This window comes from Paralichthys olivaceus, chromosome 18 (assembly GCF_024713975.1).
Source record: "Paralichthys olivaceus isolate ysfri-2021 chromosome 18, ASM2471397v2, whole genome shotgun sequence".
Lineage (NCBI taxonomy): Eukaryota > Metazoa > Chordata > Actinopteri > Pleuronectiformes > Paralichthyidae > Paralichthys > Paralichthys olivaceus.
This window is the reverse complement of record NC_091110.1, coordinates 1,846,735-1,870,447: the sequence shown is the minus strand read 5'-3', so window position 1 is coordinate 1,870,447 and position 23,713 is coordinate 1,846,735. Positions and strand designations below refer to the sequence as shown.

Sequence of the window (23,713 nt, the reverse complement as noted above, 5' to 3'; positions counted from 1 at the left end):
TTCACAACTCTGCATCCTGAATTCCTTCCCTTGACATAATCAGCTTCATCGCCTCCACCTATTCTAAGTAAGACCCAGTACACACCTGGTATTAACATGTCATTTTTGTGATCCGATCAAAATTGGACAGCTCTAACTACAGGTGTGAACATGACCACATTCGGAGGTGGTCTGGGCACATTCTTAAGCAGTGTGTGAACACATTGAAGAACCGCCTACTCAACTCACATCCTCTTTGTAACTGGAAATACATACACATACTGGTCAACATGTTGATACCAGGTGTGTACGGGACCTAAGAACATCCACCATCGGTGATATTAGGTTTTTCAACAAACTGCTGAAACTACCCTTTTCATTTCACTCTCACCTCTATATGATAATCAAAGTTCTATAAGTACTTTCTAATATACCCCTACAGTTCCTGGCTCCTCACCATTGAAATCCTCTGCCTCTTCCACTGTATCCATCTATCCATCAATCAATTAATTAATCAATCAATCATTCAAATCTTTGTGTAGCCCATATTTACTAATCACAATTTGCCTCAATGACTCCCTTTTATTCTTCCATCTTTGACCCTCCTTCATCCCTCAAAGACTGAGCCTTATCAAACCCTTTTATAACCTCAACATATAATTTGCATCGTCTTTGTAGATGAAGATATAAACTAAAGTTATTATAAGTATATATATATATATATATGCTACATACCTGTGACACAACACACATCCATCACCTTTCTATCTCAACACGATGCAATTCAAAAGAGTTAAAGGATGCATGCATGCTGCGACACTGGGATTCAGGCATCATCATTCCTCTTTAAAGGTCAAACAACTTTATGACTATAATAGGTACTGTGGGGGCATGGCTGCTTCAAATATCAAGGTTGAAGTTGTTGATGAATTAGTCTCTAAGAGACAGAGGTAATGAAAAGCAGATTTTTCTTAAAACTAGCTCTTTGGTAAGCTTCCACTGCCTGTCCACCACCAGGTCCAGTGGACCATCAGTTTGTCTTGGAAATGACTAAGAAATGCAACAGATGACAAACACTTAATGGTTGAGTCAGAGTTTACCCTAACTTCAAAGAAGATATTACTAAATCAATGGCTGCACAAGACAACTGCTGAGTTATGTTACATTCTTGTGCTGGTGAGAGGCTCTGACATTTGAGATATGAGAGCTCTGTTGTTTGAACATTAAACCCATAAAACACAAAATAAACACACAAGTGAAAGCTAGCCTTCAAATTGTTCTTGTCAGCTGCCAACTATTGATCGATTTATATCGTGTAGCTGGGTATTGAGCCTTAATATTTTTGGACATTCTGCCGAGTTTTTCTTGGGGGCTGGCCAGAGAAAGTCAGCAGAGTGCAAACGCTCTCACTTGGACAGTTGCGTTCTCACATACTGCCCCACCAACGAATCTCCAGAGGTTCTCCAGACTTCAGTGAATGTCTGAAAGCCGCCATACTATAAATAAATGTCCAGGCAATGCCCGTGGCAAAACTGGATTATACATCCATCCATGCATCCATCATCTATACTGCGTATCCTTTGAGGGACACGGGGGAGCTGGAGCCAATCCCAGCTGACACTGGGCAAGAGGCAGGGTACCCTCTGGACAGGTCACCAGTGTATCACAGGGCCAACACAGAGACAAACAACCATTCACACTCACATTCACACCAACATACTATGTAGAGTCTCCAATTAACGGTGGTGTTTTGGTTCCCCCTGTGGTATTTTGGTTTCACTCACCATTAGATAGTGCAGACTTCAGGTGAATCAACTCAGATCTCAAAGAGCATCATCAAAAAAAAACAAGGACAATGTTTCTGAGTTCAGATCTCAGTGTTCGCACTTCATCCTCAGCGACAGTGAAGCAGTAAGGGCCTATGTCAGAAAAAAGGCAGTTGCCCTCCCTTCAGGAGGAGAAAGTGTCTTCAAGTCGTTCTGCATTGCAGTATAGAGGCTATGTTGCCTTTGTTTGTTTACACTGAACCAGACAAAGCAGCATTTGTCGCCTCAAGTGTGATTTTATGCAGCGTGTCACTCTGGTGGAATCAGAGGCGTGACATGTAACACAACAGTGTCAGCCTCCTGTCCCGTCAAGCCTTACCGGTTATGCAGATGTTGATTCGATCTGTGGCTACCTCCACTGCAGGTGTAAAAGCAGAAACCTTTATAGAATGTGTCAAATTAAAAGAGCTCGGACACCATTGTCTTTTCATTGGAGAATTAAAGCTACCAAGATGCTGCAATACTTTGTTAGCTTGAAAGAAACATTATCAGAGTACAAAAGGTTACATAGCAGATAAATAGTCTACATGCTGCGCATTTGCACAAAAATTTGATCTGGGTTGGCTGTTAGCAAGTTTCTCCGAAAAGTACTCAGGAATTTTAAACCAGTGGGAAAATGTCATACAATTGAAGAGCCCCCCACTCAGAAACAACAGATCCTCAGCATGAACCATGCACTGCAGTGTAAACTCATTTACTAGACCTGCAGCAACAATAGATGCTATCGGGTTCTCTTGTAATAGTAGAATAGTTCATCTTTCATCAAGTTCTAGAAATAAATCTCCTAACAGTTCCCACAACAAGCAAGCACAGTGCTTACTACATTAAAGTAGCAGGTCTGTCCAAAACAACTTAGATCAAACCATGATGATCCGACGAGCGTGACAAATCCTTGACTCCATGCTGCTTCAGGCAGTCACCTTCTCAAAAACTCTTGTGCACCCTCATGGCAGAAGTTACAATGATGCAATCCTCTCCTGTTCCTACATAATCTGGTTTAGCACTAATATTAACATCCAGTCCTTTTGGTACCCCCACACCAGATGATATCAGAGACAACAAAATCCAAGTACTGCCCTGTCAAAAGTGCACTCAAGCTCACAGGAACCTTTTATTGCCACATCCATCAACCTGTATGTAGCAAAAATAACAGTGTAACGTTGTATATTTTCTTTATTCTTTCAGTTTAACTCCAGTTTTGTGGCAGCGTGTGTATTGGGTCTGCATTAACAATCCAGAACAAGAAAGCTATATCAGTTATAACACTTAAACTAGGACATTATACATGAGCCAGCAACATGACAACTGAGCAATGTGCTGATACCTATACCAGTTATATACCTATGCTATACCAGTGCAGTATGTGTCTATAAATATATGTAGGTACAAGGGAATGAGATTTCAAGTTATGGAATAGGGGCGTAAGGGGATTCCAAAGTATTTTGGTAGTAAGTTTTATGTATTATGTTCCTAATCTATTATTTCAGGGTATTTATGGCCTTGAAACTGAGCAAAACATTATCATTATATTTCAAATTTTGGGATAGGCTACTTAAAAGATTATTGGGTGCACACGTGCATTTACTTTGGAGCCAAGGTCTAGGGTATTGTCATGTGCCGTGTCAGTATGTTTTACCTCAAACTGAATTACTGGAAACTACCAAACACCATTGGCAGGCAATGTCCTTTCACAGCCCACACACCAAACTTCAAGGCTGTGGATGTTCTATATTATAGTAATAAACTATTCTACACAAGCTGGCTTAAACACTAACCATCACCTCTGTGAAAACCCTTACGAAGCTTAATACTTAAAGATGTGACATATCAATGTGCTATGTGCAATGAAACTACACCTAAAATAATTATTATAACAAGGATAGAAGAATCCCATAAAAAGTTCTGCAGTATTTTCTCTCTGTTCTAAAGAATGATTAGTATTTATGAAAACTATTACTGCTCAGTGTTCACTTCAGTCCCTAGACAGTCAACACAAACAGTCCTAACATTGTACCGTTCCATTTCCCCACCCTGGTATTAAACAGACCTTGCTGCAGCAGTGTCTGCCTCCCCTCAAATTATAACATGATTGATGATCCCAAGAGGCCACACTCAACACATACCGTGCTGCGTGACAGACCTTGGCTGAGAAGACATGGCTTAAAGAACCAGAGGGCACAGCCATTAACAAATCTGTTTCTAATCATTAATGGACTCTTTATTACTGCTGATTGTTTTCATGAGTTGACCACTGACACTGACTCCTGGAGGGAAAATGGCTGTGCAAAAGTTAGTTTGAAAAATGAAACAACTGAAACTTCTACAACTGCTTATAAGACATTCAAGTATCCAAATCTCGGCTATTAACCAGGTGAATACCATCTTACCATGCCTAGTAATCAAAATGAAGTTGCAGTAAGATAGAATTATTTAAAGTACGTGTTCTTTAACTCTGGCCATCCCAAAAAGACTCTTGTCTGTGCCACACACATAGTATTCACAATAATAATATGTAAGTACTTGCATGTGTGTGTATTATAATACTCCCATCTTGAAGACGTGTTCCGCTTGAACATGTGTGTCAGTCTAGTGTTTATAGAGGAACAAAGATGTAAGTGCCACAGGAAGAGAACTCGATGCTACCTTCAGATGAATCTTGTCTGCTTGTGGTTACAATGTGGGAAGTCATGTGTGCTTGGTGTTTAGGAAGTCAAGGGGTGAAAACACTCCTGCTAGGCAACAGCAACATTGACACTTAGATTAATGTTGCTGCCCAGAGTCCAGAAGCCACAGAGTCTGACAATTTAGCGAGCTAGCAGACGGATAATGTCATGCAGGGTATGCTAAGGCGTAATGACAGAGGAAAAAGAGGAGACCATTGATAATATCAACATTTTCCCCAGTTGTTAAACTTCCATGTCCCCTGCCATTTCTGAAAATAACAAGTCATAGCTCATGAGGTCTGAGGTTGTGAATACCACAAGAGGGGGGTGTTCATGTAGACTCTACTTGAGTAGACAGGAAACATGGCCCCATTTGAGGGCAGCATAAGAAGACACACATGTGCAAGTCTTAGGTCACGTCATCCAAAACTTTAAATCTCCATAAGTCCAAAGTTTCTGTGGTGAGTCTGCTATAGGTCTCTGCTATAGGCCTCTGCTATCAGGAAATAAAAGTCAAGTCAAGTTGTTGCTCAGGATCGAAAAAGTTAAGTCAAACAAAATGTGTTTTATTTGCAACGTTAACAAAAACTGTTGAACACTTACACGTAACCCAAGCACAATGCTGAGTGTTCATTTGCAATGTCAGAGTTAGCATGTAAAACAAAAGCTCATAATTTGTCACTATGTTTTCCTGACATGGCTGATCTCCTGCCAGTGTTTGTGCGTTAGTGTTTTTGCTTCTGCTTCGTTACATCACAACCCTTCAGTCTTCATTAATTAAGCAATTAAGTAATTACCCACAATACATTTACTCACTACTTTCTCACTATTATCTATCATCCCACAGTTGTTTACATACCGTTCAGATCTGCTGGTTACTTGAGCTTAGCAGTCAGTGAATGCTTCTCGATCACACCCTTCAACTCTCTGTGTCTAATCTTAAATTATGGCTCGACCGCCTTTAGAAATGATGGTAAACGTAATAGTAAAATGTGGTTTCTATTCTGTAATGGAGGTGAGGCTCATTTGGAAGTGCTCTACGCCATGGAAACCCAATCATACACTGTGGTAGTTGGCCGGCCAAGCTCCCAATTTTCTGAAAGCTCAAAGTTGACGATTTGTGATGTGTTTGCTGAGGTTTTCAGAAAATGGCCAAACAAGTGCATTTTACATTAAATGGTAAGAATATATAATTTCACTTTAGACGTAAGATAAATTCTTTTTTCGATACTTAAGAATGTCTGAAGCTAACCTTTGTTTTTCCCAATTTCATCCCTCATTATGCCCTTGCATATCCTGCATTAAACTAGCTGCCCTGTCACTTGCTGAATTGTTGCCCTTCGGCTTCTAGACAGCGACAGTCGTGTTAATTATTAGTGTCAATGTTGTTGTGGCCTTGCAGCGGTGCTCTCACAACTTAACCACTTGAAAGCAAATGACGCACACCGTGTCCATTAAGAACACCGTGTCCATAACAAGGCAGTATCAAGTTCCCCTGAGCGGTAGCTGTGGCAGTTAGCGCAGCTTAACTTGCTGATTGTCGACCACAGCCGTTGGTTTTAATTTGTTTCGAGCATTCTACACTTCAGATTTTGTATGGATTTAACAAATGAGATAGACAACATATGCAATAGTGAGCATAAGAGGTGTTTTTGTACTGATGTTTAAAAGACTGATAACAACTCAGAAAACAAAAACAGGAGTTTTAAACGTACCTTCCGCAGTAGGTGCAGCGCCGCTCTGAGCTTCAGCCAGTCCATCTGTATCCGCTGATGGTCCTGGATCAGCTGAAGAAATAGCAATACAACAAGTGTTGGAATAGGTAACTACATAGGTAAATCTGTCAATATCATTTAAACAAACATTGTCGAAAACATTACCCACCACACCTCTCCAGCTTCAGATTTAGGTTCTACATGGAGGTTTAATATGGTCGCAGTCAGCTGGAGCTGAGCTCTGCTTCCTGACATTGAAATCACACCCTGCTGAAGCACAGCTCTGTCTCCTCAATCACATCCTGTCTCACAATCTTGCATTACCCAAATAAATGTCCCACAAAATACAACATAGTCCACAACACTATAACTTTACTTTTTATGTTCTGGCAGATCAGTACAAAAAAAAACTCCATGGTTAGAACTAACACCACTGAGAGCCCATTTGGACAGATGTGTATAATAATATCTGGGATGTTGTAATATTGTGTTCTAAGACCACATCTCCTGGTTGGGGTTGCTTTACCAAAATACCCCAAAAACAATTGGTTTATTTGAAGGATAATGACACATTTAGGCCTTTCCAGTGAAAAAATGTCTATAATGCAGCAACAGAAAAAAACATGACATACATAACTTGGCTAAAAGTTTCATTATGTGTCTGGTATCATGATGGCAGTTTGTTGTCTTTAGAGGATACTTTTTGAGGAATATGGGTAATGGATACTCCGGCTGCTCAAAGTGATTGGGCCTGGCTCTTCCTGGAAGCTAATCAGGATCAGGCACATGTACACAGACACAATTTATGGCTTGGTTATTAGCTAAACTCAACTTGGCATTGGCTCACGTCCCTGTGATGCAGAGCATGTGCTTGACAGATGTGGGTGGTGGTAGAAGTTGGTGTTATAAGGACTGCTGTGAGTAAAACCAGTATTCCTTTCAGTGGCCGTACCTACCTCTATAGATTAGAGTTTAATCCAACCATAGATGTGAGCAGAAATGGAGACAAGCTTTGTTCAACATGAGAAGGGTGGATTATTTCACTAATATCATATTAATAACTATCAGATGGTAGATTTGCATTCACTAGCTCTTAGCCACTGCCTCTGAATAAAATGGATCAAACATAGAGCTCTGTTACTACGAAAGTACGCATGACCTGCACTAACTTTACGACTATGGAGTTTCCAATCTTTAATCAAGAGCGTGGTCTTTCAGTTCAAGCGCATGACTTGTTGAATTTATGTTCAGATTGTGTATTACTTTTCATCAAAACCCTTCCCTTGCACTAAAATGGCTCCTGTTTGCACTTTAATTTGCTCTGCTTCTGCTCGAACTGTGTGTTTGCACTCAGATATATTGTTGCTCGCACTGATTTCCTGCGCTCCAGCTTCAGCCCTTCTCCGCACTTGGGCTGCTTTCTGTGCGCTCGTGAATCGTCTGCTCTTGGATTCCTCCTGTGAGCTTGGAAAGTTTTGTGTTACAATCCTGTCAAAAGTCAACCAATAGAATGCCAGGTGTCGTTCATTTTACTTCAGTGCGTCCCACGCAGGCGGTTACTCTGAAGGGAAACGACGTCACTTAACACAAAAGTCAAGGACCTCAAGTTTTTTTTTATTTCAATAGTTTCATAACTGGATTAAACTTTTGAGTTAAGTCACAACGTTTCCCTTCAGAGTAATTGGCATTCTATTGGTTGGGGACTTTTGACAGGGTTGTAACACAAACAAATCCAAGAGCAGATGATTCACTAGTGCACAGAAAGCAGCCTGAGTGCGGAGTAGGGCTGAAGCTGGAGCGCAGGATATCCGTGCAGGCAACAATGTATCTGAGTGCAAGCAGTTTGAGCATAAGCAGAGCAAATTAAAGTGCAAACAGGAGCCATTTTAGTGCAAGGGCAGGGATTTGATGAAAAGTATTACGCAATCTGAACATAAATTCAACAAGTCATGCTCTTGATCAAAGATAGGAAAAAAACTTCATATATACGACATCCTTGTAATGTTGCATATCATAGTGGATACGATCACACTGACAGGATGAAGCACAAGCACCAACACAAAACATTAGAGTTTGTTTGATCTTGAATGTTCTTAGAGAAATACTCCCATCTGTTAAACTGTAGATAGATGAAAGACAAATGGAAACAACACACAGATGTCTACTCAAGAAAATGAATATGTTTCCAGGAGAGTGTGTAAATAGAAAAGCTTGTGATGTAATGTGACATATTTTAAATGCTGGTATCCAAACAGCTACAGCTTCTCAAACTGAAAATGACAAATATTTGGGAATTTGGAAGGAATTTCCTTAAATGCCCAAATAGGTTGAAAGTCAGGCTTATAATTCTTGTCTATAGCTTCATGGCTCTGCATACCATAGTCCACTGATCTTTGTCACTGGTGATACATGTCATGCTCCACATTGTAACTTGCATAAAAAAGATATCATGTTTAACTAAGAACATTAAATTGCACAGTACAGTATACAGTCCACTGTCCATGTTTAGAAATAGTTCAAATAAAGTCAGGTCAGCTGACTCAAATTTAAGAAGCTCCATGTGTTCAGGCCAACTCTGTAAAGAACTATATTACCAGCTGGGTAAAATAACCTATAGATTTACTGTGTTTAAGTTCGTAGGTATTAGTATTTATTTTTTGATGATGTCAGTAAATTACAATGTCAATTAAGGTCAGCGTTGCATTATAACTTGTCATCTTGATCAAATTAACTTTCTCTGGTGCCCATTTGGTCCTAATTTGAATTTGGGGGAATAGAATACAAAATGATCAACTCACACTCTGTGGGGTGTCATGAACACAGCAGCCTCCAGGAGCCACTAGTAGGGCTTTATTCTGGCCACTGCCAGATGCCACTGAGCTTTCCTATGTACCATGAACCCCACAACACATGTAGTCTTTCGTAATATAGTAAACTAATGTTTTGAAGAAAACCAAGACAACCAAGAACTGCACTAAGCTTCATTGTGCCTGGTTGTAGGCAATGGCTGTGATTGATTCCATGTATCTACAGCCGTAGAAAATGTTTGATTGGGGGGCGATCGGACGCTTTTCCATCTCGAGCTGAGTAAGACTGCTGGCTGCTGCATTCCACCATGAAAGGGCCCTTTGAGAGCTAAGAGGCCAAGCCACAGCTCCATCTACTGGAGTTTTGACTGAGGGCCTTCTGGCACACCTCAACACTTTCCTTCTCTCCCCTGTTTAAACTGCTTGTTAAGCGTGCGTGTGTGTGCGTAGGTGTGTGCGTGTGTGTGCGTAGGTGTGTGTGTGCCCGCTTGCGTCTCAGTCCTCTATCCTTTGTCTCTCTTACACCCCATCCTCCACCCCTCTACAATTTCTGCTCTCAAATCCAACCTTTCCCTGAGTTTTGGACAAGGGTGGATTTGACAGTTCGCAGAGAGCAGACCAGAGTTAAACAAACATTTCCTGAAGACAGAGCTACTCAGGACACAGAAGCGATGTTGCTGGTTCAGTTGAACCTAAATGGATGGAAGTACCACAAAGTGTCAAAGGAGGAAAACACAGAGAACTCAACCACTGTTTTTCTTCTCTCCAAGAATGTGAGTGGATAACAGAGGATTTTAATGCTGCTAGCAACTGTTATATTGTTTTTTTTCCATCGATGTAACCGTAAAGAGAATGTGAGTTAGAAACCAGGTTGATGATCCTGCTGAGCTATCGGAAATTGTTAATCAGTATCTGTATGGTGCCATCTCTCCTCGTTGACACTGCCAACACTGGAGCCATTTTCACACCTGTCCTCAGGGGATTTCTGTAGAATTGGATCCAGACTTTCTCTGCGGTTTGCATTTCACACATACACAACGCAGCAGGTTGTTCCCTCACAACAGCATCAAATTCTCTGCAGGATTCAGGTGAGAGGTGGTGCAGCAGGCAGAGGCAGGACTTAACGTACTAATTCCACTGATCACGTGATTTTGTTTACAGCACATCGACACCGCCGTTGGTTCTTGCCATCTTTGCCGGTGTCTTCTACGTACATGGCTCCGCTTTTTCATCTGGAGATAGTCATATTTCTTTTTTGTTTGTTTTTGTGTTTGTTAGAAGCCATTAACCCCCCCCACTCGCTCACAGTGAATGCAGCTGGGGATCCCCTACTGTTTACATTCTGCAGACTTTCTGCTGAGCATATGCTAGGGGACCAGGCGGAGAAGACAGTAGGGAGCCTCTCACTTGGATATTTGCGTTCACTCATACACTTCCTACAGAGAGCATGTCTAAAGCAGCTTGAATAAAGCAGGTTTAATGATGCGGAAGATACCTCTGTAAGACACAGGAGGTGGATATCACTGATAATAAGGGGACAACATGCACTAAAAGCACGACCACTATTTTCAGCACCTGACAACCTAAAGTATTAACAATGCAAAGAAGTGATATTTGACCTTGTGGAGGCCATTCAGAGGGAGTTAGAGTCAGCTGTGGGAAATTTAGTGCAGGGGAGAAGTGCACATGGACCCACAGCAGTCTGTGAGGGACAACACAGAACAACCCTTGAAATCATCATAGGGCTCTGAGACGTTCAGGTTATGGGAAGCTCCGGATTGTGGGTGGTTAAACTCCTACAGTGAACATCACTTTAGTGTGGATGAAAGGAACATTAACGTGGTCAAAGTAGTCAAATTTCTGTTGCTTTGATATTTAGCATTACAGGGTTGAATAATGCTGTCTTCAATCATTTTAACAAGCTCTTACTTCTCTTCTCTCACACGCATTTTATCTGTATATTGACCTGCTGTGATTCCGACTTTGCATACATTGCTCAGATCTTAGTGAGGCTGGAGCGGCGCATTATCTCTGCAGTCAAAATAAGTCAAGTCCTGGTCAACCTCCCTCCTCTAGATATCCGAATCAGACCACACTGTGTGCCTCTGTCTGTCTCTCCCTGCGGAGCCTCTCAGTTTTCTGTTGGGGGACTTATTCAGGCCCTCCTCAGTTACAGAGATAAGTGCTGTCTAAGAAGGAAACCCCACACTGCTTTCTGAGGTTTTATGTCAATGGGATCATTGCTTACAGACATAGGTTGTTCTCAAAATGCGTCATTCTATGCTTTATACAGATGTGAGTCTGTTTGCTTCCATGTGGATTCAGTGGGAAATGCACTTTCTGTTGCATCTTAATTTTCATTGAATTGTTCACGACAGGTAAATCTTTATCACCTGCCCCAACTGAGACCAGCTAAAACACCACCTACCACAGATACAAATATGCCATATAATAGTTGTAGTAATAATAATATTTATTGGGACACATAATGGTCATGATAAATGTTCAGCAAATCATTACATTCACAGATAACTTGGTATCCATATACTCCTTGATTTTGAGTTATTTAATACAATCTAGTTTTCTAGGTTTTTGCTGTGAAAATGTAAACTGTTCATTGTGATTTGAGAATATTCATAAAGCAAAAAAGGTCACTTCCTGCTGCCTATGACTTTGTATTTGTACATACCATCTTGCCTGAAAATTGCATCCCATTGGTTCTAATAACTTTAACATGCCTTTTAACAAACACCTCTAAATGCAGATTGGTACTCTGGTTAAACAGAAGAAGCATGTTGGCTGATGGAAATTCTAAAACTAGCAGCTCATTTGCCAAAACTGTCATTTTAAGCTTGTACGTATTGCACCTTAACATTAACGTATTTTGTTTATGCATCCATACACCACTGTGACAAATTTGTTCCATCAACATGATGAGCACTAACCCTTAAAGAGGACATACTATTAAAATTAAACCTTGAAGAATGAGCATTCTCTGCAGTTTAAAGCCATGGACTCATCAGGGAGGATTTCCACACAGTTCCTCCTGGACTTACATAAAACGAGGCTCATTACCAGAGGTGACTGAGCCCTTGCAGTAGGCACAGCAGCTTACCACTCCATCAGATCTGCCCCCTCTCTAGCACACTTCAAATCATTACTAAAAACACATCTGCTCTTCTTGGCCTCGATTTGAGATCATTTTTATCACAGCTGATTTTGTTTTATTATTGTATATGTTATATTTTTATTTACTTTTAAATAATCTACCTTCTACTTTCTTTCTATTTTATTTTACTACTTGTACTGTATTATGTGTAACTGTCTTCTTGTTCTACCTTAAACTTGTGAAGCACTTTGGTCAACCAAGTTGTTTTAAATGTGCTATATAAATAAAATTGACATTGACAACAGTTTAAAATGTATACAATGTATTAATATCAAAAATGTCATTCGATCCAAGACACAATTTCCCCCTGGTGACCACGAAAGGCAAATTTGGTTTGAATCTGGCCAACAGCTGTCCCTGTTCGGGATGAACAAAGTCCCCAATAAACTGGAGCAAAAATGTGTTGTTCCTAGGAAGCCAAATCTTCCAAAGATCTTGTTTATCATTTCACTCTTGGCTGAAACGGTCTGTAGCTGAAGCAGAAATTTTTATGAAATTAGATAAGTACACAATGTTGGGTGAGCACACCTTCCTCACTCTGCAGCTGGCTGAATTGAAAATAGTAAAGACATAAGGCCGACATTTTTGCAGAGAAGCCATTTGCACAACACCACAATCAAGTCCTGTCTGCTGGAGCTAACGGGGAAAGAGAGTGAAATGACGCCAAATCAAACAAGGAAAAAATGAGAGCGGAAATCCTAAATTATTACTCTCCCAAGCCAGTTAAGAGTGGCATGGAAACTCTGAATGTAACGTGTTGGAATGTGCTATTGGTATTTCAACAAATCTCTTCACATGTCCTGTCTAACACACACCGTCTGTCGAACTGAAGGAAGAAACAGAAGATGTCCTGAAATTATGACCCCTCATAAAAACTAAAAGTCCATGTATCTGATTGTAGCACTTCAGCAGTAAACGAGCCACACTGCCCTGAAGCTACATACTCACTCAAAACATCTGTTATGTACTCCCACAGAAGACTGGTCAAATAAAAAGAGATAATTCACACGTGTGATTTACTCACACTTTGGGCATGTACTAATCTTTCTCATACTTTTACTATAACATACGATACTGTTTGTTAATGAACCTAATCATTTCTGAGGACCCGGCAGGTTGAAGTCCTGTAGTCACTCTTTTTTAAACTCCTGCTAAATGCTCCGTGTGTGTCTGCTGTGCACAATGGTCTTCTCAGAGGTTTTTCACTGCTAACAGCTGCCTGCTGGAAACAAAGCCTGAGCCTGAGACAAACCATAAACATCAAAGCTGCGGGCAATAAAAAGATAAAACTTAAAGAGACTAAAACGCTCTGAAGAGCTGCAAAGTCGAGTGTTAATAATCTGTGATTTCTGCACTGAGTGACACTTGAGACATAATACAGTTGGTTGGTTTATTGTTAAAGGGCAACTCCTTCCACTGATTTTATAAATCAGGTAGTTATGATACTACTCTGAGAGGAGCTTTGTCAAGTTTGGGAACAGCCAACAAAAACAAGAAGATGTGAATTCATTGCAATATGAAAGGTAGAGGAGTCAGTGATTGTGGAGATTGCGCCATGTTAAAGATTAAGAAATTCTTATCCAATAGACTTTTTGTTCAAAATCTGTTGCGATGTTACCATTTTATTTTAGGGGAACCCAACAAATCCTACAATGAGCCAACACTTGGTGACAGTAGGGAGAAAAAAAAAATCTAATCTATAATAAGAGGAAGGAGCCTGAAGAGAGCATGCAGAGACCAGGAACGGTTGTGTAAGAGCTGAGATAGAGGGAGAGGGGGACATGGGGGAGAAGGGGCAGTGAGAGCAAGAGACGGTAAATCTGGCCTTGGATAATAGATAGTGCCAATTTAAGGATTACCAGGGGAAGGAGAAGGAGCACTCTACCAGACTGTGTGGATTTATAAACGGACTAATTGGGAGTGTAGATGAGAGCCAGGTGTTGAAGTTAAGGCTAGTGCATGGGCAGAATGACTACCGGTGCCAGTTTGATGGCGGCATATCCTCCAGAACTAAACCGCACAGTCAAAAAGGAGAGATAGTTGAAGATCGGGTCAGAACAACGAGAACCAGCAGCTCACGCTATTTTTCTTTCATGAACTCACCAAGTTTTCATTTCCATCCATGTCTGTCCAGACTCATATCATACTGAATACCTCTTGCACTTGGAAGGAATTTTATTAATTGATATAGTATTTGCAGCAGGTCCTATTTGGTTGTCATATTAATTCTTAAATTGCATGTGTTTGGATATAGCTCTCAGGTCCACCAAACTTAAGGCTACTTTGGCAAAACACAGAAAACCTGGATCCCTATAACTGCCAACGCATTGCACCAAATACAGTTTCTCTAATAACAATGCATAGTTGCATAATAATGTATATGACAAAACCACACAACTATGTTTGGATATGTTTCTATTCACACACATTTGAAATGGTTGTCAAACACCAGAATGAAGCCAGATTCTCTAGGGCTCAGCTTACATTGTCTTCACGAAAACTACAACTTCAATTCCCTCGTGCACGCAAACAATAACATTACCTCTTTAGAATCACTGCTAGTTTTTCATTTCATTTTAAACTGCCAGTGTTTTAGCTTTATTCTATCAGTGTGTAAACAATAGTGGCTAAATAATGCTGACCTCTTGTGACCTTGCTAGGCGAGTCTGTGAATGCTCAAAAATCAAACACACTGCTCTCCTCCAGTAGCTTTGGATAAGTCACTACCTGTGCAATGCTCGGTGTGTGTGAACTTGCCCTCGAACGTAAAATGATCCCAAACATGTTCACACTTTAAAAAAATGGATGGGTCAGCTGACGATGCATGATGTGAAACAGGCAGCTTGTAGAGCCAAACTAAATCCTACAATAAATGCAGTCCAACAATGGTGCTGCTCTGTCTACTTCTTGGATTGTCAGATAGTTTGTAATACCTCCTCCTTCCACACGCTCCACATAATTTGCTCAGAAGAAAAACTTCAAATGACCTTTTGGGAGATTAAGCACATTAGCACAAAATACAAGACAAATGAGAAAAATGTCGATGTATGATGTTATGTCATTTGTTACATGCAACAAACAATAACAACAAGCACACAGTACTTCTTATTTGCTACAAGAGACAGCGTGAGGGCACAGGTTTGCTTGAAGCACACTGGACTCTTAAGACACCTAACCCTGGTGGTTTCTGCATTGATCAGTGAACTCAAACTGTATTTATCTGAAATGTGAATACGAATTTTTAAACCAAAGCTTTCCTGAGAATTGAATTTGTCTGTAACACCAAGTTCCACTCAGTGAAGTGACGGTGGTGAAGACCCTCTCAAACCCAAACGTTGTCCAGATGTGACTACTTTTGTCACAAAGGCTCCATCACTCTTATCTAGACATAAACAAGTTTACATGCTTTCTGACATGATGGCTGGATCGTGGCACTCTCTGGATTGTCAGATGGTATCACTTGCCATGGAATTTCCCCTCTACAGGCTCTGATGCTATCTTCCCACCCTGCAAGCCCTCATCACGAGGCAGCTTACACAGGAGTAACTCCATCCCCATGACTGAGTTAAAACAACAATAGCCATCTCATAAAAAACCAGGAACTTCCGTTCAAATATTTGGCCATTTGGAGGCTCAAAGACAAGACAATAAATGAGACCGGGAAGGTCGTGATGGGGCAAAGCTGAGTCATTTGCATTTTATTGGCTCTCTGATAAGATACCAAGCTTTGCATACCAAGCTAGCTCTGTGGAAAACCAGCACCAGCTATTAGGAGAAAGATTTTGGATGCATATACAACAAAGCTCAAGTGTCAATTGTTTATCTTTCCCCAAACAGCACTCGGTCATTCATGCTTCAAGCAAACAGTCACAGGGAAGAGCAGGCCCGTGGAGCTGAAAGGTACAACAGAATATTAGAGATTATTTTCTCCAAACTCTTCCTCTTTGCTCGCTGGCTCTGAACTATGATTAACAAGGCATCTGCTGGAGGAGGAGGGGCAGGCCGTTACTTTGACAAGCCTGCTGTTAACATATTTTCACAGACCCATGGCAGACTGTAAAGGCCCACCCCTGCTTACTGTGGCCGTTCATCTGTCTCTCTCAACAGATCTTCTTCAGTTTCCACAGATTCATCACATAGTCTTTGTGACATTTGTGTGACGGGCGTTAATACCATGTTCGACCTCTGTTTGTGTGAAACACCTCTTTAGTGGAATATGGTTAATTTGATGGTTTTCCTTTTGCACATCTGCTTGTCCATTCGACAGACATGTATTGTTTTCTGGATTTCTGGCTCAGACTTTCCTCCATAAAAACAGGCCCACTAACATATTGAGACCTATAGTAAGTTTTATTGTTAAATGGCCTCATGTGGTTCAGGAGTCAAAGCCAGAACATGAGGAAGTCAAGTGTCTTGAGCAGTTTTCAGACTGCAGAGGGACTCCAAAGAATTGGTTCTGGACCTACACCGCAGTTTTCCGTATGTGCAACGCAGCAGGGGATTCTTACAACAGCAACAAATCCAGATTCGGGTGAGGGGTGGTGCAGCAGGCAAAGGCAGTACGTAACATATTATATATTGTATTGACGACGGCTTTTATCACCACAAACTCTCTGGGCATCTTCGTCTGTGACTGCTATGTTTGTGGCTCTGCTTTTTCAACCTGAGATATTTGTCTCCTGCTGTGTTCTCACATCGCGTTCTCCGGACTTTCTGTGGACTTTATACTAAGGAGCCAGGCTGAGAGAAAGTCTGCAGAAAGTCCAGAGGCTCTCACACGGAGCTCTCACATTTGCGTTCAAGGGATTTTTGAGTAAAAACCCTATATCTGTACTTGAGGAGCTCTATGCATGATTCTCCTCTCTGATTGATTTAATATGAAAACAGTATCTTAGGTTTTGGTTGCCGTAAAAATTTGGACATATAAGGTTTTCACCTGACATCTGATATTTTTGTTTAATGCTAAATAATCCATAATCCAAGGAAAACTGAACAGGGCAATACGCTTTTGAAAGTGACCTTGTTTTTATTAATTGAGTTACAGAGGAATGCATGAGGGATCCAGAATCAATATACATAAATGCAACAAAAGCTCCACTAAAGACAGTTACACAGGTAGAGAAGTATTCACCATAAAACATGAGAACACATCCTGGTACACTTTAATAGGATAATTATAAACAGACTCAACAACACTGCCTGTGGCTCCAGAAATCTTCTCATCTAAACAGATGACGGCCAGGCACATGCTGGAATTCAACAAGATTAAAAACATCCATAGCGACTTCTTCTGGGAAATAGTTTTTTTTTTAAATGCTTTCTTTTTGCAAATACTCTTGATCGAGAAGTGTTGTGACAAAATGTCTTAAACATACAAACTTAGACAGAAACGGTCCTGCCAAGTGCCTCAGCTGACCTTTCACCTCTGGGTGTGTGTAGAGGGGTTGGAGGGGGAGGGACTCGCTCTCACTTAACAGACTATACAATTTATGTAACATAGTTCAAAAGGTGATCCAGACGACTTCCTAACCAAACAACCGATAAAACCTCCCAACATGAGGATCCTAACACAGTAAAGGGAGTGTGATGTATGACGTGTGTTTTGTCTGGTGCAGAATAAATCTGCCTGCGCGCCTATGAAAAACACACTAAGACCAACTCATAGAGACATGCTTTATCTCCTCAAGTCCCCACACTCTATAAATCCACCCAATTTGCTGAAAAGAACGTCTTTAGTGAGCAGTGACACTGGTGGAAAATCCACTCCACACAGGAAGTAACAAATTTACCTTCCAGTTAAAGGTTTCTCTCTAAACAGACAGGAGTGATAAGTCTATCTTTAAGGCAGCAGTGACGGCTGTACCTCTTTACCACCCCCATCATTGTAGAGCTATTGCTAGAGACCCCTTTGTGTTATTTGTTATAATATATATTGGTACGTAACATGTTTATTAATGTTTGGCAAGTTACACTAAGAAGCCCTGTTATAGACCAATGGGACACAGGTTGGTGATGCAAGGGATTATGGGATAGTGGTAACGGAAAATGAGCATATAATAAAGTTGCACACAAAGTCAACAGTGAGTCCCATGTGCTTATGTTTAATGGAAACATGACACCCATCTCAGCCAAGGAGCTTTATTGGTACATAAAGGGGCCATGTGGCAACAAACAAAGGCTATGCTGATGTTCAGTGATGTGGACAAAATGCTCTGTGTGTCCCTAAAATGTGTTCCAATCAAATTTTCATTTCAAGTGTTTCGATTTTCATTTTTTTCCATATTTTTTTTATTTTTTTTTTCCATCTGTGTTTATTTTCCAGCCGTCTCCTTCTCCCCTTTCTTTGTTGTGGATCAGCATGTCAGAGTGCAATCTTTTGCAGGACAGTATATTGCATCGGCCGCATGAATGTGGACGAGACAAACAAAAGAGGAATAACTTTCTTCATACTGTGCATTGAAGGGCTCTCTGTCTTTAGTTGTCTCTGATTGTCTCTGTTCTCCTCTCTTTCTGTTAACCTCTTCAGTGCTGGGTCACACTCTGATGTAAAATGTCCGTCCTGTTTTTTTCTAACCACACAAACACAGTGAGGAGGTACTAAAGGAACAGGGGGTTCTACAGCAAAACCATGTTGTACTGCTTTTTCTCCTTCAAACACTTGTAGCCCCCCTCCTCCTTCCCTGTTTACTAGCTCCACTAATTAGCACCATATGTTAAAATGATGCCTCTATGGTTTCTTCTTAAAATAAAATCAAGATAAGTCAATCCATGATATTTATGCATGCTGTACAGACTTGTCTTTAAAGCAGTTGGACTGACACAGTTGAATCAAAACAAAGCTTTCTGATTATTTAAACAAATGATCACCAATAAAATGAGACGCTCCGCCAAAAGAAGCCAGGAACTACGATGTCTTAAACAAACGACTTTTTACGGAGCCTATCCTGTCGACTACTCAGTCCACACTGAGCCCTGGCCATGGGAATGTATTGCGTTGCTCTAATCAGTCCCAGACCAGAATTATAATTAGTACCAGACCCAAGACATACCAGCACATAGTCTGCCTCCGAACGCTCATTTCACTCATGTCACCTCACATCAACAAATACAGAAATTGAAACGCTCGTCACTGTTAATCTGTTTATTTCAAGTTGATCACTGTAGCTCGACACATTGATGCCATCACTGTCCTTCGCCTGCCAGGGACCATGTGCACTGATGAGCTGCAGCAATGAAAATATAGTACGTGGCTAGTCGAGTTATATGCTCTGCATTCTCAACATATGTGTGATGGTTTGGTTGGATTTTGGCTGTTCTCCATATTACAATGACTGTAACTCTTCTTCCTTGCACATTTATCTAGTAGTGTTTATTTCATGTTTATGTGTAATGAGCATGTGCAGAGCAGTGATCACAACAACTTGGCCCTGGACTGATACTGGACCACAAGCATCTTCCAACATGAACTGATGCTGCAAAATACAGCTGACCGATGGTAATATAATGGTCGAGGGTTTTGGAAACTATTTTCCTTTCACATTGCCAGCAGATGAGTTTTATTTGACCTTGGTGCAGTTTGTCATAGCTTTCTGTCACATACCCACAGAAAACAATATAACAAAGAAGGTCATCTGTATGCTGATAACTAGTCCACCAGCACTGAGGCTTATTTGTGTTTTGGTAACCAAGGAGATGGCGCCTGAACCAGTGCTTACCCTCATTCCACCAAATGAGCGCGTACATGTGGGTTAGAAGACAAGATTCTCTTTCAGTTTTTTCCAGCGGATAATATTCAGCTTCACACGCATGCCAGAAAACAGGGTTGGTAATAGGAGAAAGGAGCATGAAGGCCAGTGAATATGTTCAATAATTCCATATTCCAATAAAGTACATCTATCTATTTATCAAAGTGAATATGTCTTTTCCATCAGTCTTTTCAAAGTCAAAGAGGACTGAACAATTTTCATGCACTGCATAAACAAAGGCTGGATTTGTGGCCGAGATTGGCAAAGAGTTGCAAAGTTAGTGGTAAAGAGGACGTGTGTCATAGCAACTCATTGTGAGTCCATCCATTTTGTTTTCATTACCGGTGACTGCAGGTGGAGCCAAACTGTGTAAAAAAAAAAACTTGAGAGAATGGCAAGACATGATGAATCATACAAACAGAGGTATGAGAGTGCACATTGTCATACACCCAGCCCAGTACTTGCACCAGTGGGTGTGTTGGTGTTAAAATGTGGTTTGTTCATGCACATTATTGGTGCATTTATATCTTGAGGCAGGAAAAATAGACTGATCAACAAAAACAAAGTCTATTTCACTGTTATTTCATTGTCAAGACGGTAACATGCATCTACATAAGGTGAGTGCACAATGAACATGCGCTGCTTTCAGACATGCACTGAAATCTCCTGATATTCTCTGCAGTGACCGTATAGCCATTTTCAGACATGACCTGCAGGTAAAATCTGAAGAATTGGCTACAGAGTTTACCCGCATATACCTTCCCCCATTCAAAACAAGTTACGCTCACCACTTGTCAGAAAAAACGACCCATGTTAGACACTGAAGAATTAGCACATAGCTCAACCTTGTTCAACCCATTCATAGCAGATGGCTGCCGTAGGTCAATCCCTCCTTGTTACTCTTCTCACAAGACCTGAGTCTGCCACTGTAGCTCCATTCACATTCAAGATGGCTGTAGCACTGTTGACACTGGAGAATGGAGGTAGAAGCTGCATTCCTTCCAAAGTAAGGGACTCTCAAACCTACGTATTGTGACTTAAACTTTACAGCTGTTTCCTTTATAATACAGATGATTCAACCAGGAGTCGCGATCTGCAGTTGTAACAAAGAAAACTCAAAAATCCTCTACAGCCACATTGAAGGGCTGCTCCCTCAGCTGACGTCCTCTGACTCACCCCAGTTTTATAATGAACCAAAAATATTTTCACATACACTGATTTATCTGTGCGCAGCGCTTTCATTCACTGAACCCTGCTCGTGCCCTCACTCTCTCTAACACACACAACAGTCTTTGAAGTGATGTTTCTACGTGTATATTTACATATGGTGGGGCGAGAGATCAGATCACAAGTGGTCAATGGAAAGCCATGGAAACCCATTGTAACGTCTCGTGTGAACTTTGAGCCGTCCACTTGTGATCGGATCACCAAAGTTGCATGTAAATGCAGGTCTGAACAGGGCCTGATAGTCCGGAACCCTCTGGAGCGCTGTCTTTATGTTGTGGCACAGCTATGCATATAAATACAATAGCGCCCTGCAGCCTTTCTCAAGCAGTTTCGCACTCCTTTGAGTGCTTGTCACCAGCCAGCAATTAGCTGCAACTTAGAACAAAGCTACCACTGTTGCAGGCAGGATGACCAGGCACTAGCACTGATGGAAGAAGGTTGGCTGTAATGAGGCAGCTGAAAAAGTAATATTAAAAAGTACCCCTCCTTTAACGTGGGAGAAAAAAGAAACACATATTGTAATAAGATCACAATCTTCAGTCAGGAGGGAGGGGCGGTACACGTGATACAGTTTGTAGTATCATCAATCAGTGTGCTTTAGAGAAAAAAAACAATGAACAAGGTGAAAGAGAAAGATTAGGACAGCTTTTAAACTGTTTTGTCTTAAACCAAATATTCAAAACAGCTTCTAATAAACAAAGGTGGACTCCAAAAGTTAATTATAGAACACAACTGTGCACCCAAGTATTTGCTCATAATATGCTGAAATTGAAAACATCAACAATGGGCTGGAATAAGAATTTAGGGGCATTTTGGGTACTATAATAAAATAGTGTGTGTAGGTTTCAGGTTTAACTCTTACGACTCATATTCTCACAGCTGCTGCTGCTGCTTTTCATAGCTTTGTTTAGACCTGAAGAGATCAGCTTATCAGACAATCAGTCAATAGTCAGAACATCTCTCAGCATACATTTTGATAATCGCAATCATTTACAGACCTAACACCATGCATTTTTCAGCATTTAGCTCAAGACTTGCTGGCTTTGTTTTTACTATGCAGACGTATCATGGCTCTATCGTGTCACACTGGTGCTTTGGCTGTGTACATCCTCTGACATTAAAATGATGTGTCCGCAAGTTGCAACACGCACGTGAATGCTCGGGGCAGCGCTGATGTAATGGCCTCACATATGATGCTGCTTCGACCACACCCACTGTCGTGGTCTGAGATGTTATGTCCTCCAGTGTCACAGATTGCGAATCAGAGAGTTCTACTTGGTCGGAATTCTGTGTTGTGCCCTCTGAATACTCCAGCAATATACATAGCACACACGTTGTACATAAGAAGTATGTAAACAATTATATTCATGACACATCTGGTTGTTATCATGTGGCTAAAAAGCGACATCTGCAAACAGGAGAAATTATTACTCTTTTATTATTACCATGTTAAATGGTTTTGAGAGAATAGAAAAAGTCTGAATGTAAAGTCTATAGGATCGGACAGTGGAGCAAAAGCAGCCCTTTAAAAATACAATTTCTACTGTGCATTATGCAATGAGTCACCAGAAGGAGAGAGACCTACAGTGAACTGACTCGGTAATGTCAGTCGCACAGTGTCATCTACTTAAGTTTGCTAACATTACCATAACGGGAGCTACTGGTGATACCAGATCAAGTAAAGCTGCAGCAATAAAAGCCCTGCATGTACTGAATTGAATAACATTATATTTTATAGCTTATGAATTCATTTTTTCTTTTAAGGGGAAGATTGAATTACTTTTTCATTCTAAGGTTACACTGTCAAGCTTTAAAACATGTCATCTCTTGTTGTCCTTGGCAGAACACTCTGACTTCATGCCCGGTCAAATTAATATGGGATATACTGTACATGGCTCAGTGTTCACTATCTTAGTGTTGGTCCAAAATCAAGTTTTCACATCTTAGCATAGAATTACCATGTTCCTTGCTCCAGAAACTGAGGGAAAACGCATGGCCCTGAACAATCCCCTCCACGTTTCCAAAAACTCCAGATTAATGGACTGACCGCTGGCTAACTCTTCTGGCTTTTCCAGGGCCACTACACATTGCTTCGCTTCACGACTGGAGTGGGGAAGGGGGGAAATGGACAGGGGGCAAACCAGGGTGTAACAGAGAGTACGGTGAGAGGAAGACAACTTGGAAAAGGCTTGTATGTGTACACCACGCAATGGTTAATCATCTCTCCTTGTGTTTGTCAGTTACATCAGTGCCTGGCCTGTAGGTAAATAACAACACCATTAGTTCATCCACTACTTCAAACCAGAGACAGGTTCCACCCTGGAGTGGCACTATGGATTTATTAAACTGTCTGATTTCATTGGTGGGGCACCTGATTACAACAGCATGAATGGTTTATATACAGTTTCTGGTTTCCCCTAATTAAGATTGAAAATCCACATTAATCACTCTCACCTGCTGTTTTATGACTATTTGAGGAAAGGTGCAACGTACAAAAACCACACAGGTTTTACTTAGAAGGAAGCAATAAGTTGTACAGTTAAACTGCAGTTTTCTGGAGCGTGTTACAGTAACTTCACGTT

General features: G+C 40.9%; 1 protein-coding gene across 1 annotated transcript in view; it reads right to left on the bottom strand.

Moving 5' to 3' along the window:
- Positions 1-23,713, bottom strand: part of ror2 (receptor tyrosine kinase-like orphan receptor 2) — a 43,168-nt gene that overhangs the window by 15,372 nt on the left and 4,083 nt on the right. Inside the window, exon 2 of the mRNA XM_020082374.2 lies at positions 6,184-6,255. Coding sequence (XP_019937933.2) covers positions 6,184-6,255 — 72 coding nt within the window. The remainder of the gene's footprint in view (positions 1-6,183; positions 6,256-23,713) is intronic.